The 17,696-nt window shown below is 45.0% G+C and overlaps 1 protein-coding gene across 1 annotated transcript in view; it reads left to right on the forward strand.

Annotated features, from left to right (window-relative positions):
• The window catches only part of WWC1 (WW and C2 domain containing 1), a 389,597-nt gene that overhangs the window by 246,832 nt on the left and 125,069 nt on the right, over positions 1-17,696 (forward strand). The window contains exons 7-9 of the mRNA XM_085617843.1: positions 6,042-6,188; positions 9,907-9,980; positions 11,763-12,005. Of these exons, the coding sequence (XP_085473969.1) occupies positions 6,042-6,188; positions 9,907-9,980; positions 11,763-12,005 (464 nt within the window). The remainder of the gene's footprint in view (positions 1-6,041; positions 6,189-9,906; positions 9,981-11,762; positions 12,006-17,696) is intronic.

The raw sequence follows: 17,696 nt of genomic DNA on the forward strand, positions 1-17,696 counted from the left end.
TCAATGACTTCAGATTAAAAGAAAAAACAATGGAGCCCTTTACAGACTCAGAGAAGCAATTACAGGTTTGTGTACATAAGGAGAACAAGTGAAGGGCCTGAAAAATAGTGTTACATCTCTCCGCTTTTAATCAACCTTCATTTGTTCAACATACAGAAAAAGGTGCTTTTTCAAGGCTCTCTGACTTTGTCACATGAGTCTTCAAGGTCAAGGCCCAATGTATATCCAAAACATTTTTTCCTACGCCACCTGGCTTGATGATCTGGGTCCACCTTCGAAAGTATCTAAGGAAGAAAGAAACCTTGGAATTACCATGGACTCCAAATTATCAATAAATGCCCAAGTGGACAAGTTAGCAAGATCAAGCTTCATTACTATGAAAACTCTGTGACGCATCTTCACCCACCGACGATTGCCACACAAAGTCCAAACTACAATCTCTCTTCCACTGTCTAAATTTGAATATGCCAATTGCCTCTACCACGGATCATCTTTAACAACTAAGAAAAGACTACAACGGATTCAGAACTCTGCTGCCAGACTACTCCTACACATAAAGCCACAAGTCTATATCTCCCCTGCCTTGTAGGCCCTACATTGGTCACCGGTTGCCAGAAGAACCCCATTCAAGCTACTTTGTATCAACCACAAAGCGATACATGGAACAGGGACTCTCTTCGTCAGGAAAAAAATCACCAAATGCATTCAACAAAGGAACCTCCACTCTAGATTGGCACCTGGCCTCAAAATCCCATCATACAAGAAAAAACCCATAGGTGGCACATCTGTGTCTGTTCAAGCAGCCAAAATATGGAACTCTTTACCCCCAAACATAAGATCAATATTTAACTATCTTATCTCCAGAAGACTATTCAAGAGTTGGCTCTCCCCCACATAACTACCATTCTCAAACATAAGTGTATCCCTCTGTTTATAAGCATTTATTTTGGATTATATGTATGTATCTAGATATGTGTATTTTTTTGTATAAATGTGTATAATAATTGTTTTTAAATATATAGATATTCGTTAGGTCTGCTTAACAAATGTACATATTACCTGTTCTCACCAGGCCGGGTCACCCCCTTGCTCCTCCTGCCGCCTCCTGCTCCTGCCTGCCAGCCTTGCCGCAGAGCCGCCCGCTCACCAGTTTCCCGCCGCAGCTCGCCACAGGCCCCGCCCACCACCGGCCCATTCGCCGAGCCGCTCCCGCCGCCCAGCTGACCCGCCCTCTCGTCCCCCTTCTTAAGGGGACAGCAAGTAGTGCTCGGGAGTGACCGCTGCGCCTCTCACCAGGCCGGGTCACCCCCTTGCTCCTCCTGCCGCCTCCTGCCTGCCAGCCTTGCCGCAGAGCCGCCCGCTCGCCAGTTTCCCGCCGCAGCTCGCCACAGGCCCCGCCCACCACCGGCCGAGCCGCTCCCGCCGCCCAGCTGACCCGCCCTCTCGTCCCCCTTCTTATGACGCCCCCAGAGCGACCGCGCAGCGGACGCGCGCCGACTGAGCGCCGACTGAGCGCTGAAGGTGCGCCAAAGGTAAGCCCGTCTGCGCCCGGCCCGCGCCCAGCGCCAGGACCCCTGGCCCCCGCAGACCCCAGCCCACCTGCCGGACGTACGACGACGCCACCCTCAACGCACTCAACGCCGGCCGAATCCCAGGATGCTACCGAGCCACCCCGAGACGCACCCACGGACCCTTCTGCTGCCACGCCTGCAAGTTCACCTGCATCCGGACCAGCACTACTCCAGCACCAACCAAGACCAAGACAAGCAACAGCAGCAGCCACCTGAAATGCATCCTGCTCAACACCCGCTCCGTCCACAGACACGCCATCGAGCTCTGGAACCTGCTCGACACAACCTCACCAGACGTCGCCTTCCTCACGGAAACCTGGATGAACGCCTCTTCAACGCCCGACATCGCCATCGCCATCCCAGACGGCTACAAGATCATCCGAAGGGACCGCATCAACCAGACTGGAGAAGGCATCGCCATCATCCACAGGAACACCATCCGCATCACGACCAATACCAACGACACCCTCGCACCCGCCGAGCACCTGCACTTCCAGGTCCACATCAACCCCAAGACCACCCTCAGAGGCACCCTCATCTACAGACCCCCGGGACCACGCACACAATTCAGCGAAGACATCGCCGACTTCATCAGCCCGCACGCCCTCCTCTCCGCTGACTACATCCTCCTCGGGGACCTCAACTTCCACCTGGAGAACAACAACGACCGCAACACCACCACCCTGCTGGACAACCTCGCAAACCTGGGACTCAAGCAGCTGGTCACCACCCCCACCCACTATGCCGGACACACACTCGACCCCGTCTTCTCATCCAGCAAGGACATCGCCTTCAGCCACGCCACCGGACTCCACTGGACGGACCACAGCTGCGTCCACTTCAGCTTCAGAAGGACCACGATCCACCACCACCAGCAACAGGTTGCACGCAGAAGCTGGAACAAGATCACAGCCGACCAGCTCGCGACCTCCCTGAGCATGAACCCTCCCACCAGCGCAACGAACCCAAGCCAGGCGGCCACCAACCTCGCGAAGTGGATCAGCAACTGCGCAGATGACCTTGCCCCTCTGAAGACCCGGCAGCAAGAAAGCCCCATGGTTCACCGATGAACTCAAGAGCTCCAAGAAGAACTGCCGAGCCCTCGAGAGAACATGGCGCAGACACCCAACACCGGACAACATGACTTCCCTCAAGCTCGCCACCAACTCATCCACGCCACCAAGAAAACCGCATTCAAGGAACGACTGGACAACAACGCACACAACAGCAAGGAACTCTTCAACATCGTTAAAGAGCTATCCAACCCCAACGCCGGAAACAACGACATCACCCCTTCGCAAGACCTCTGCAACTCCCTCGCCTCCTACTTCCACAACAAGATCGCGGACATACACAACAGCTTCAGCACTCAACCGACGCACACCACGACCGAACCACCGCCCCCCACCACCAACCTCCACGCCTGGACCCCGATCAGCACCGAAGACACCGTCCGCACGATGAACTCCATCCACTCCGGATCTACCGACCCCTGCCCTCACCACGTCTTCAACAAGGCCGACGCTGTCATCGCACCCCACCTGCGGGACATCATCAACACCTCCTTCGACACCGCTACCTTCCCGGAGAGCTGGAAGCATGCCGAACTCAGCGCTCTACTAAAGAAGCCATCAGCCGACCCCACCGACCTCAAGAACTACCGCCCCATCTCGCTGCTCCCGTTTCCTGCAAAAGTCATCGAGAAGACCGTCAACAAGCAGCTGGCCGCCTTCCTCGAGACGAACGGTTCCCTCGACCTCTCGCAGTCTGGCTTCCGGGCCAACCACAGCACCGAGACCGCCCTGATCGCAGCCACCGATGACATCCGAGCACTGCTTGACAACGGAGAAACAGCAGCCCTCATCCTCCTAGACCTCTCCGCGGCCTTCGACACTGTCTGCCACCGTACACTAGTGCAGCGACTCAGCAACGTCGGAATCCAGGAGAAGGCACTGGAGTGGATCATCTCCTTCCTCGCCGGAAGGACACAGAGAGTCCGCCTCCCCCCGTTCAGATCTGAAGCCACCGAAGTCATCTGCGGCGTTCCTCAAGGCTCCTCGCTCAGTCCAACCCTCTTCAATGTCTACATGAGCCCCCTCGCAGACATCGCACGCCAGCGCAACCTCAACATCATCTCCTACGCCGACGACACCCAGCTGATTATCTCCCTCACCAACGACCCCGCCAGAGCCAACCTTCACGAAGGGATGAAAGAAGTAGCCGAATGGTTGAAGAACAGCCGCCTGAAACTGAACTCGGACAAGACGGAAGTCCTCATCCTGGGATCCTCACCCTCCGCCTGGGACGACTCCTGGTGGCCCCCCGCCCTAGGCAGCGCACCCAAACCAACAGACCACGCACGCAACCTGGGCTTCATCCTGGACTCCTCCCTCTCCATGACCAGACAAGTCAACGCCGTCTCCTCGTCGTGCTTCAACATCCTGCGCATGCTACGTAAGATCTTCCGGTGGATCCCCACCGAGACCAGGAAGACGGTCACCCAGGCCCTCGTCACCAGCCGTCTGGACTATGGCAACTCCCTCTACGCCGGAACCACCGCCAAACTCCAGAAGAGACTCCAGCGAATCCAGAACGCCTCAGCACGACTCATCCTGGACATCCCCGTCGCAGCCACATCTCCGGACACCTGAGAGACCTGCACTGGCTCCCGGTCAACAAGAGAATCACCTTCCGACTCCTCACCCACGCACACAAAGCCCTACACAACCAAGGCCCAGGATACCTCAACAGCCGCCTCAACTTCTACGCTCCCAAACGCAAGCTTCGATCGACCGGCCACGCCCTCACCGCCGTCCCCCGCATCCGAAGAGCCACCACAGGGGGACGGTCCTTCTCCTACCTCGCCGCCAAGACATGGAACTCCCTCCCGACCCACCTCCGCCTGACCCAGGACCACCTCGCCTTCAGGAAGCAACTCAAGACCTGGCTGTTCGAGCAGTAGCGGACCCCCCTCCCCCAGCGCCTTGAGACCCTCTGGGTGAGTAGTGCGCTATATTAATGCTTTGATTGATTGATTGATTGATTGTGGTTATATTATTCTACGTTTAATATGTGAATAGTTCGCTGCATAAATAAGTAATTTTTTGTCAAAAACTATGTACAATTGCTTCACTATTTAATTATTAAAAGGAAAAAAATATATAAAATCAAATAAACTAGCTTAAAGTACAGCAAACCTTGATAGTCTGCGTTTATTAAATATAACTCCAATCTGGATATTACCTTCCTTATACATGCATACCTTACATCTACGTATGTATCCTTATATTTATTACTCTACTCCTAATTCAGCACCTCCAATGCGCTACCTTATATCTCACTTTATAACTCTCTCAATATATCCTCTACATATTTACCTTCCATGTACTTATGTATCTTTACATTTATTACTTTACTCCTAATTCAGCATCTTCAATGCTCTACCCAATTTCTCACTCCATACCTCTCTCAATATATCTTCTACCTCCACTCGCTGCGTCCCAAACCCCATTCTACTACTAAAATCCGATTCCATAAAATAACCCTTTCTAGACTCTTCCCTCCTATACAGCCCATTGCATCACCGCTAACCTCTTTTACTATTAAGATCTCCCAAACATGCCTTCCTAAACCCTTCCCTCGTGTATCCCTTCTAGACTCATCCAATCCCTCATCTTTCTCCCTAACCCACTTCTAGAGACTGTTCCCCCCCCCTCTATCTTTACTCATCCCAAACCTCCTTCTGCTGCTATTATCTCCAAATAAACACTTTCTAGGACTTTTTCTCTTCTGTCCCTCCACTATCCTTTTCAATCCAACTAGCAGACTCACATGTCCACCGCTCAAATTAATTTTCTATATCTCTATAGTTTATCACCACTAATCCTTTTTGGGTTCCGGAGTAGTGTACTACTTGCCAAAAAGCGCTTTGATGCCTCGTATGGGGTATTAAGCACTATATAAATGATATTAGAATACAATACGTTAGAACTCTATCGCTTTTTATAATGTTTGAGTTAATTTTATCACGTCATGTGGCAGAGTGTCATCTTTGTTATTGTAAGTAGGAATGTCTGCTATGTGCCTGATCCCCCGTGACAACTTTGTGAGCATATTGCAGCAGCTAAGATATCTCCATGTGAGCATTTTTGAAGCACCTAAGATATATCCATAAATACCTCCTGCAGTGTTTCTTTCCATGGAAAAAACAAAACCGGTATGTATCGACGTTGATGACGTACTGATGGTGCTGACAGCTATTTCGTTTTTGCAGCTTTGCATGAAACAGCCCACCATTGCTAGAAGAAACAGTGTTTGCAGATGAAGAGACGTGTATTTTCTGGGTTGATAGTGAAAATAATATATGAACTGTGCTAAAACTGCAGTCTATAACTTATTACATGCTGCTCCATTCATGTTGTTTAGAAGAAAAATATTTACACTGCTAACATACTATATACTCTCAAACAGAGCCTTGCCAAGTTGAAGAATGACTTCCATATTGACAAAGGATCTCAGTCGGATCTCTGGGCCAGCAACACTTCCTTGGCAAGTTCCAACCTTTCCTTATCAAGGCAGTACCTGGATGTGAGCTCCCAAACTGACGGTTTAGGAAATGTGAGTAGTTCTAAATAATTATGTTGGTGTTTAAAATGTAATGTATAGAATGTTCATCTCTTCTTGGATATGAGTAGAGCCTTGAAGTGTGCCAATGTTAATGGAATTCTTAATCATTAACATAAATCTCAACTTTTTTTCAAAGAACCAATTTAGGCCTACCACTTCAAGGTAAGTTAATTGGAAACGGCACAGCAGTCAGAAGATTTTCACCTCTGTGTTTATTTTTTCCAGAAAACCAGAGAAACGAATGGCTGCCGCATTTCGGCATTTACCTTCAACTGGGCCATAGAGTGTACCCGTCTAGACAACATTTTTAAAGTGCCCTTAATTCCATTAGTCTGTCATTTCAATCCCTTTGCGCTCCCTGAAGCCTTTGTTTTATTTGTTAGAACATTGTGCCCACTAGTGGCAGAATGTTGTAATGGCCTTTTAGCCCTTCGTAGCTGGGCTATACCGGCTATTAAAGTCCTGTTCCCTTGTTAAAGGCCCTCGCCGATGCTGGAGCGGGCCTTTAATAGCCGGTATAGCCCGCTATAAGGCAATAGTATATTTCTGCTGGGTCTTGAAATGGCCAGGGTCCACTAGACCAAAGTATGCTGCCTGGTGTTTAGTGGTTCATTTGTTACCTGACCCCAGTCTCGGTAGACAGTGTAAATTATACAGAGTTCTTTGAACTCATTTTCTGGTTGATAGATGGCCAGCAGAACTGCCTGAAAGTTGTTGTAAAATGTTATCCAAGTTTTGTGAAAAAAAAAACCTTCTGATTTCTCATTAACTGCAGATTTGTTTTTATTTGTTGGAGACCACTTGGATGTAGTAATCCAATATCGGACCATGTCTTTGAGTAGATGCATGTCACCTGGTGAACTGGTGCTGCTTGGTTCGCCTTCTGAAAGGGCTGTGCAATTCAACACAGCTTGGGACCTATAAACCTGCCTATTTTGATAAGATGTTTCATAGTATTTTGGGTGAGAGTGGTCTCAAAGGACTCCTTCCCGGTTGCTGCAGTTTACTCTGCAAACAATGCTTTTTCATGGCCATCCCATACTCCATACTGTGTTGGGGATGTACCTGGACACTGCTGTAATATTGCCTGAGCTAAAGCATTTTTTATGGAAGTAATGCTACTCAACTAGAACTCATTAACAATGGAGGTGTTGCCGACAGGTTAGTTTATTATCTCCCTTACAGGAAACTGCAGCCAGAAGGGTATTTATGAAGGGGCTTGATTAAGAATTGCAAGCTTCATGTACATAGTACAGTGCTGCTTAGTAGAGGGGTGTAGTCTCCCTAGTAGTGCAGTTGTTGGACCTAGCCCTCTATGCAGGGGTCAGCCCAGATGTTTGCTTTCCCTTGCTGAACCTGTTTTTGTTTGCTTTTAGGACTCTGTGCACTTTACTCCTGGTTATCAGTGGTAAAGTGCTTGCACTCCTTCCTAAACATCCAAAAAGTGGCCTACACCTGATTGATACATTTAATTTACTTATACATTCCTAGTAAATGGTAGTAGATGAGGACCAGTAAATTAAATGCTGCTTGTGGGTTGCCTCACTCATTGTGCCACCCACTAAAGTAACACTGTAAAACATGCCTCAGGCCTGCCGCTGCAGCCTGCAGTGCAGTTTAAACTGCCATTTCGACCTGGCAAAAATAACCTTTTTGATAATTAAAAGTCACCCTTAAGTAGGCCTTAAAGGCTCATAGAGCAAGGAGGGTGCATGGTTTTTAAAAAGTAGAACATGTGTACTTGCATTTTACATGTCCTGACAGGGAAACTCCTATTGTCATTTTTCACTGTAGCAAGGCTATCTGTCCCATAGAATGACACTGGGGTTACCTTATTGCACTTGATAAGTGATAACTTCAGTTTAGGAACAAATCGAGAAATGCTTTTTCCACTCATTTGAGTTGTAGTTTAAAATCTCCTAGTAATGGCAAAGTCTGAATTTAAGTTAATAGTGTAAAAATGCCTCTTTTAGAAAGTTGGCATTTTTCTGACTAAACCAATCATGCCTTTCTGCCAGTGTCCAGGGTCACAGGACTGTAAATTGCTCTTCTGTGGTATATTGTGTATTCCTTCTAGACATGGGGACAAAAGGGCCGCCTCTTTTAGAAAGTTGGCATTTTTCTGACTAAACCAATCATGCCTTTCTGCCAGTGTCCAGGGTCACAGGACTGTAAATTGCTCTTCTGTGGTATATTGTGTATTCCTTCTAGACATGGGGACAAAAGGGCCTTCCTGAACTTCAAAGGGTAGGCTGTGGGCTGTGCCAAACCCCTTCCTAACTTCTGAGGCTACCTGTCCTGCCACTGACTAATGCAACTCACACTTAGGCCTACCTGCCCTTTGTTACCCTAAACAGTTTGGAGCCAAACCCACAAAAGGGGTAAGGTTAGATAGAGGTTGCATCCCCACCCAGAGGCTATCACTGGGTATCAGAATAGCACCTTCAGAACCTCTCATCAGAACACTCCTGGTCCTGTTGAAGATTCAGAAAAAGAACTTTCCTGCTGTCTGAAGAAGGAAGACGACCTGCATACCTTGAACCCAGGATCCCCAGAAGTGACTCAGATTGTCAGTTGACTGACCTCCTGTTTGAGCTACAGGGACTCAACATGCTTCCAGAGACCTCCCTGCAACTTTCCAGGTGACCAACACCACCAGGAGCTGCTTGACACCTGATGCTGGTCTCTGCTGTAATGTGTCCTGATCCACAAGATGTGCCCCCCAGGTAATGGTCGAGATGTTTTGGGGCTCTTCGTGACAGCGAGCGGGCTTCTTATGTCAGCAACAGTCACTGCCTCACCCTTCAATGCAAAGCTCTGATGGTGACCTGCCCTTCATGCCAAACAATGACGGCCCACGTCTCCCAACAACGTGGAGCTTAAGCGATGCATGCTTCCTGCACCAGCAACAAACTCCTTGCCAACAATGCAAAGCTCCAGTTGAGCCTTCTCACGAGGACAGGGACTCAAAGAAGTTAAAACTCTTTACCGGAATAAACCTGGTCACTATATTCGAACCACTCGCCATGGCGGTCAGCCTAAACTTGTGACTTTGGCCAGGTCCAGCGTGACCAGATACCTACAAGTGGCACTTAGTGCTTTCTGGTGCTATTTTCAGCTAGAAATTTTAAAAAATCATAACTCCAGGTCTACTGATAGGATTTTTGTTTTTTTTAAGTTTAATTTTATGTATTAAAATGTACTCTAGTTTTCTAAATTGCTTTGGTATTGTTTTTGTGGTGTGTTTTTATTGTTTGAGTGCGCATAAATACTTTACACATTGCCTGCCTGCTTTTGTGTCAAGCTACCAGATGGTTACGCACAGTTTTATTTACTGAATTTTGTTGTTCACCCTGACAAGGGCTGTGTTTATTATTTGAGTGGGACTTCCACCCCTCTCAACTAATAACCCAGTTACTTACAACAGTGCACTGCTATGTAACAGAGCTTGCTCTGCCTTATGCTTTTTGTTACTTCATTTATGCCCCTTTGGACCCTGCCTTTGGTCTCCTGATGTGCGCCCGATGAAGACAGCGTTTATGCTGTAGTCTGTCATTGTCTGCTCTCGGTTCACATTGGCGAATTGTGCATTTTGTTGACCTATTTTTCATCATGTGCCCTGCTGTTATGTATGTCATATCATGGGAAGCTCGTCTTGTTCACTGTATGTAAGCACAATTACCATTGATAATTTTCTTTTCTGTTCCAGTTTGTTACCAGCAGTAATAATCAGCTGGCTGAGAAAGTCAGATTACGCCTTCGGTACGAGGAAGCAAAAAGAAGGTAATTTGTGCTTTTACAACACTTGACGTCGCTCTTGTTTATCGGTAATCAAGCATCTTAACATCCGATATGTTTAGATAAAAATGCACCACCATCGGATTTACAAAAGAACTCTTTGTGTTGGTCTCACCCACTGTTTGGGCTGTTGCTTTACTGCTCGCTGTGGAAGGAGAAATGAAGGTTAGGTTTGCCACGTGGCTGCCCTTGCGTGGACCAGTTTTGGAAAACCGAGGCCTGCTAGGAGTGGGTGGAATTAAGCAGCAAGCATATGTCTGATCCATGTGACCCAGGAAACGTCTGCAGGCACATGTTGTTATATCCTTTTAATAGTAGTATAGTTATATATGGGAGACTGCAATCCCTGTATATAAACCTGTCTCTAATGTATTTATGATCAGCTTCTTGTAACACACCCAGTTGCCTAACGACCTCAGAAGTAAACTATAATAACTTATTATAGTCGAGTTCTGATGTCACAATACCTCCTGCCAGATGCAGCAGCTGAGGGGAAAGGAAGGTCAGGACACAGAGCATAATTAAAAGCAGCATTAAACGAACAAAAAACTTTGTTTTTCTTCTGCTCTGTTTTTCAAGCTGTACATTGACAAAAAGAAAGATATTTATGGCAACATGTTTATTTTTTGCACTCCTTAACCCCTTCCATGCGGGGCTGATTCCCCCGCGGTGCTGACTGCTGCTTGCGCGGGCGTGGTCATCACGGAACGGTTCCGTCATGAGCACAGCTCAACCGACGCTCATGACGGAACCGTTCCGTCATGAGCGTCGAAGGGGTTAAGTAGTCGGAATCTTTCTGCATGTTTCTACTGCGTCTTTTATTTTTTTTAAAAGCTAACTTGTATTATAATGCTTCTAATATCTTTTTCCAATAAATATCAAACAGCTTTTTGATGTGTTTAATTTTGTACTCGATGTTTTATTTTTAGTCTTAATGTTTACAAACATGCTCTCTCTTTCATATGAAAGAGCTACACACCAAGGATTTAGGTGGTTTGTGGGAAAGATGAAGGTGTGACCATGTAGAATAAAGTACCCCTTACCATACTGGATAAGGATATTGCAATTCACCTTGGAATTACATAGTCTTATAAAGGAACTCAGCCTTTTTCCTCTGTATAGTCATGGATCTCCTCTGTGACTTGCCATATTCTTATAATGTATGGCAGTGGGTTATTTCATCCCACATATATTGTATATTTTCTGAGTTTTACATAGTAACTGCAAAAAACTACTGGCATAGCAATATTGCATAATAAGTGGCAACCACTGGTATTTGCACATCAGTTGGTTTTTAATATTCTATTAATGACATTTCTTCTGATTTCACTAGGCTTTCTGTGCTCACTGTAGCCAAATAGGTGAATACTTGCAGAATTGTTCCTGACATGTTGGATCTAGCATGCTAGTAGACTTCACTGCTTTGTTTGTTGGCAGCTTATTCTTTGATAAATAAAGTTTTATTTTCTCGCTTCTTCTTTAAAACTTAATTTAAATTTCCCTTATTATAGTCATAAATGGGGTCTTTTCATTTGCAAATTACTTAACATTGACGTCAGTTCACTGAACTACTGTGTGTCGGAAGTGATGTTTTGGAATCTTAAGAAAGTAAAAAACTTTAGTTATATTCTGTTCCTCCTACTGCTGCCTTTGTGAACCCTGAGACTACGGGTGACGACTGCTACCCATAGCAACGCCTTAATGACATCTATGGCTAATGCTATGTTTGACCTAACCAGTTTATTTTAATTCTATGTGCCTCCAAAGGATTGCTTTTATCAAGATACAACTCTCCAAGCTGGACAGTGAAGCCTGGCCAGGGGTGCTGGATTCGGAGAGGGATAGGCTGATATTGATCAATGAAAAGGAGGAGCTCTTGAAGGAAATGCGCTTTATCAGCCCTAAAAAATGGACACACACTCAAGTGGAAAGGCTACAGGAAGAGAAGAAACGGCTAGAGGAAGACCTTCAGACAGCTAGAGACACACAAAGCAAAGCACTAACTGAACGGTAAGCGGCACATGCTGTGACACTTTTCTTTTAATTGGTTATTAGCTTTTCTTTTTAAGGTTTCCTTAGTCGCTCTGTCCAGTGAATTTGTATGAACCTTTTTTCAGAGAATGCAGTGTTGTTATTGTTTTACTAAGAAAGAATCGCCATTGAGGTTAGGACAACGTTGGTCTTTCTCTCTTGCAAAACCCTTTATTCTGCAAACTAGCAGGTTTAAATGGGAGGGAAACAAAAATGCAACTTACCAGGTGACATTGCAAATCCCAGATAGCTTTGTAATTCATACCGTCTGCACCTCAACATTGGGATCCTTTTCAATCACAAGGCAAGGGTGAGAGTGCAGAGGGCCAATACCCTCTTCCCTTTGATTTGCAAGGAGACGTGTGTTTGTATATTTTGTTTGTTAATTGGTAACCATTTACACACTGGAAGCTTTCCCTCATGGACATACTTGTGAGCTGCTGTTTGGCTTAAGGTTTTAGGGATGGTGGAATCCAGGTGGTATGTAGAAGTGCAACCTGGGAAGGAATAAAGTGTAAGCCATTTTCAAACGTAATTTTCGACATACGTTGCCTGTGCGTTTCACCAATTCCATCCTTCCTGGTACTCTGCCAGGTGTTGCCATGAGCAAAGTATTCAGTGGGCAAGGTGACATTTTCTATTTTTCTACCAGTACATAAGGTATTGCCTTTGCATCATGATGCCAGAAATGTGTAAATCTTGCCTTGGTGGCGTAAAAGTAGATGTCTAAGACAGGGGCGCGATTCCTCCGTTTTCTTATTGGAGGGTCCTGTTTTCTCCATTAATTCTAGGCTGATTCCCAGCCTGTACTAATGTTGTCATCAGTGCATTCAGATTCGTGAAAAAAGCTCTTGGTGGGCTAATTGTTTTTTTGTAAACAGATATAGCAGCTGGGGGGAGTGGTGGTGGTGGTGGCGGGGGGGATTACCATTTTGGTGATTGGCGTTTGGCCAGTCAGTGGTTCATTTGTTCTGTCAGTTTGTCAATTGTTTCTAATTGCCTCTAAGGTTCATAATTGTATTTGAAGATTATTTCAGAATTTCTGAGTCTCTTTCTACCCTAACACCCAAATGGCGTGGTGACTTGTCAGCCACTGTAATGGAAAGTTTAATGAACACCTGCTGTGTTTTCTGTCATTGAACATATTAAAGATGTGCCCCAATTCATTTTAAGACCAGGTAGTGTGCCATAATCTCATGCATTATTGGGATAGGTTGTCTTCCGGGTCTCCAATGTATAGTCTGCATGTAATTAAATGGCTATACATCGCCCTGTAAACCTTAATCGTCTGCATGAGTGGTGTTCTCCATTCATGCATGTCAATGGTTCCATTGCTAATATATATAAAGGTCTTTTTGTGTGCCCCTGATTATTCTAAACTCCTGAAAAAGGTGACCATTGATCTTGATTTTGTGTTTCTGGTTAATATACAGTAGTGTGATCCAAGCTAATGGTTTCTCCCCATCATCATTTGATCGAGTATTTTTCTTATGAAGTCCCACTACAAGGAGTTTAAGGCCTTTTAGCGCTTAAGCAGATTCCTTCACTACTGGGTTTTTCTGTTTATTGTTCTGGAGAAAGTACGTAGGTTATAAATAGTTGATCTTCCAGGTATGGATCCTACCTTCTCATTTAGCACCTGGCACAATGTGTATTTCAGAAGTCTACAGGCCATTATTTTATCTCACCTTTGGTATCAGTATACAGAAGGGAAAGTTTTCTTTACGATCACCACTTCTCCCAGCTGTCCCCTTTGTTGGGCTTCTGCTACCATTGCTAGTATTTGTGGTGCTAGGATCTTTTAAGAAACTGGGTTATTGGCTGGGGGGGCGGTGAAACCCTCCTCAGGCAGCAACCACAATTCTTCTCAGGGTGAAGACATAAGCAAACCCTAAATTAACCTGTGCCCAACCCTCGGGTAGCTTGGCACAGAGCAATCAGGCTTAACTCAGAGGCAATGTGTAAAGTATTTGTGCAACACTTCAAACAGTAACACAGTGAAAACAAACCACAAATGGATCCCACACCAGTTTAGAAAAATAGTAATTTTTTAATAAATAAAACAAGACTAAAATAACAAAAATACAATCAATAGAACCAGAAGTATTAAATTTTAAAGATTATAGTAAAAATAACGCCAAATGGCATAAAGTGCCAAATGTGGATATCTGGTCTCGCCGGACCTGGTCAAAGTCCTTCAGCAGCACAGCAATCCTTTTTCCTGGCATTTACAGGTCCAGATGTGTACGAAGAGTTGGTGTCTGCGGTCCAATTGTTATACATACTTGTGCCTTTGAAGTGGGGGAGAAGCTTCTAGAGTTTTCCCTTTGAAGTCCCCAGGCATTCTGTTTTCCCTGTTCTGGCTACAAACTAACTACAGGGGATATGCAGCCCTTTCTGTGGAGGCAGGACACCGCCTATTCAGTTCTAAGTGGAGATGTGCCCAGCTCCTCCCTACCATCCTGCCAATGATGCCCTATCCAGACACACCTAAGCTCCCTATTGTGTGAGGCTGTCTAGAAGGAATACACAAATCCCAACTGTCAACTACACTCAGTCATGTGACCTAGAGACAGGCTACAGGCGCTAAATGGCTACGGCAGGAAAATGAAAATTTTCTAAAAGTGTCATTTTCAAAATTGTAGTTTAAAATTTGACTTCCCCATACTGTAGGATTTTTCGTTCAATCCTAAAGACACCAAACATGAACTGGTTACCTGTTCCTATTTGGAAATTACAGTAATAAGGTAACTCCAATTAAATGTAATAAGGTAACTCCAATTTTAGTCTATGGGAGAGCTAGGCCTTGCAATAGGGAGGAACACACTTGGGAGTTTTTCACTACCAGGACATGTAAAACTTAAAAGTACACATCCAACTTTTTAAATACACTGCACCCAGCCTTCTGGGCTGTCCAGGGCCTTCCCTGAGAGTGACTTATATGTAATAAAAATGAAGGTTTGGGTCTGGCAAAAGGTTTATTTTGCTAGGTCGAAATGGCAGTTTAAAAATGCACACACAAGATGCAGTGGGTGGCCTGAGATGTTAAAATGGCTACTTAAGTGGATGGCACAATCAGCGCTGCAGGCCCAATAGCAGCATTTAATTTATAGGCCCTTAGGACAGGTAGTGTCACTTTACTAGGGACTTACAAGAAAATTAAATATGCTAGTTGGGAGATAAGCCATTGTTACCATGTTTTTAGAAGTGAGCACATGCACTTTAGCAGTGGTTAGCAGTGGTAAAGTGTGCAGACTCCTAAGACCAGCAAAACGAGATCAGCAGAAATTGAGGAGAAAGGCAAAATGTTTAGGGGAAGACCACCCTAAGGCTGACAGGTCTAACAGATATCTTTATATGCTTTGTGAAATGATATTGTTAGCCCTTATAGTCTGGGGGCTTTCCCACTGAGCATTTCTTTAATTGATTTAATAATATCCTTTGAGGTTACCATCTGCCCTAATATCTCCCTTTCCTTGTCTTCCAGCCTCACTGTTGTTATTTTTGCCAAATACTCCCTTATTTCAGTCTCCTTACATTCGACTTATGTTGTGTATAATTTCTCATAACACTCTTGAAATTTTAGGGATGCCAAATATATGAAGTCATTATTTTGTATCCCAATCATGGCTACACTTTCGAGGCCCAGGATTTCTTCAGCATATTTGTCAGAGGTCTGTCAGGCATTTCATCCTCTGTCGCCATTCCACTGCATATTTTCAGAGAAACTTTGCCTCTCTGCCCCTTCATGAAACACCAGTGTTTTCTACTTCATGGAGGTGTTTTTCTAGCGTGTTCGATCTACTTCAAATCGACTTAAGTGTTCCTGACTGTTTTGATATACATATTCTCCTTACATAAGCTCTTTAGTTTGTTTATTGAACCTTCATAGTTTTGAAGTATGCTGTCATTTCTTCACGGATTTCTGCTCAAAGTATTGCATCTAACAAGGCTTTGATGTAATGCATCACTCTATACGAGTTGTGGCTGGGTGGGGATCTCCAACTCTAGGAGCACAGGTTAATGATCCAAGAGCGTGCGTGATAGGTGTTCGCAGTTTTTAATAAAGTGATGTGTGCAAACCAATAGTCGATTTGAAAGTGTACTCCGTGAACTGATGGGTGGAATATGTATTCTTTTCATGTATGATTTCTTGGTCTTGAGATAGCTATTAAACTTTCTATTTCCATTGCACGTAAAATTGCTTTCGACGAGGAGAAAAACTCCAAGGGGGAATTCCTGATCTGTCTAATTTTATATAGAGTTGTATAGAGTTTAGCTCCTTCTCCAAATCATTGATAGTGTAATTGGTATATTATACAAGAGATGTAGATTACTGATGAATTGTTCGTGTGCACCTCTTCCTACCCAAATTACCACCCTTCGTGAACATGTAATGTATGAGGTATAATGACATGTTCCACTTAGTCAAGATGTTCTGGGCTTCTTACGTGGAGATGCCAGATGTGTGTCCTGCAGACATGTAATGACTGTTTTGCGCTGTTTAAGGCAGGTTGCTATTCCCCCAACCTTTCCGGCATCAATGAGGCCCCTTATGTCCCACATCAGAAGTCGTAGGTTTAGACTTCTTTTACTTTCACATCTAGGTAGCACCTTATTTTAACTTGGTCAAATGCCATAGGTGAGGTTAAGAATCTCATGCTCACCCTTTGAGTGCGATATTTCCTCCCTTGTTAGAGCTGTCGTGTAAACTCTTCCCTCCCTCCACCCACACTGCCTACCTCAGCTTGCAGTAATTATCCTCCTCCTGCCCATTCGTTTAAATTCCAACTAAAGATCCGCAATAGCTGCTATTGTGGTATCTGCCGATAGGGGGATCAGGGAGCCAGAACTTCTCGCCCATCCTGTGACGGTAGCTAGCACCATCTCCTGTGTGGTTGGTATAACCACCCGTTCGCTATCTGTTCATACCTTTGCTGCTATTTTCCTATGTGACATTTTTTATGTTCCCTGTGTCAATGCATTGTTTTAAAACTATTTACCATAATGATCATTTTTTGCAGCTCTGCTTACTTTCAGGAGCCTGCCTCTTTATTCCTTTATCTTTACAGTCTATTCTGACTTTATTACTTGGCATTTAGTTCCATCAGTTCTGTAATTTCTGGTGCTATTCACTTCTTTCGCCGCATGGCAGCTGAGCTTAAGGCATTTGTCTTGGTGCTGTAATGATGTCCACATTCAGACTGCCTTCATATATTTATTGTTCATTTCTGTCGTCGTCTAGATCTTTCAATTTTCAAAACCTAATAACTTTTTGTTGTTGAGTGTAGCCTATTATCCAACACCATGCTAGTTTGAGCCTTTCACTGCATCTGTCATAGCAATGCCTGCTACTTGACTTGTTCTATTATGGTCTTTTACAACCGTTTTGAGAAATAAGGGGCCAGATTTCGTTACCTTCCTTATCGTTCGCAAACACTGAGCGTGTGGCTGCTCAAAGGGTTTTCCGATGTATCAATAAAACTCCTAAAATGGGATTGTGTGTGGATAACAATTCTGTATTTGGAAGGGGTGTGTTTTAGGTGTCTCTTCCAAACACAGAATCAGTTCAATATGTATCAATCGTTTGAAAAGTCACCAATCCTCAAGTTGGGGTGGTAAATAATTTGTAAAAGTAGATTGTGGAAAACGTTTGTGGATGACAAGCAG

Source organism: Triturus cristatus, chromosome 7 (genome assembly GCF_964204655.1).
Source record: "Triturus cristatus chromosome 7, aTriCri1.1, whole genome shotgun sequence".
In the NCBI taxonomy this organism is placed as follows: Eukaryota; Metazoa; Chordata; class Amphibia; order Caudata; family Salamandridae; genus Triturus; species Triturus cristatus.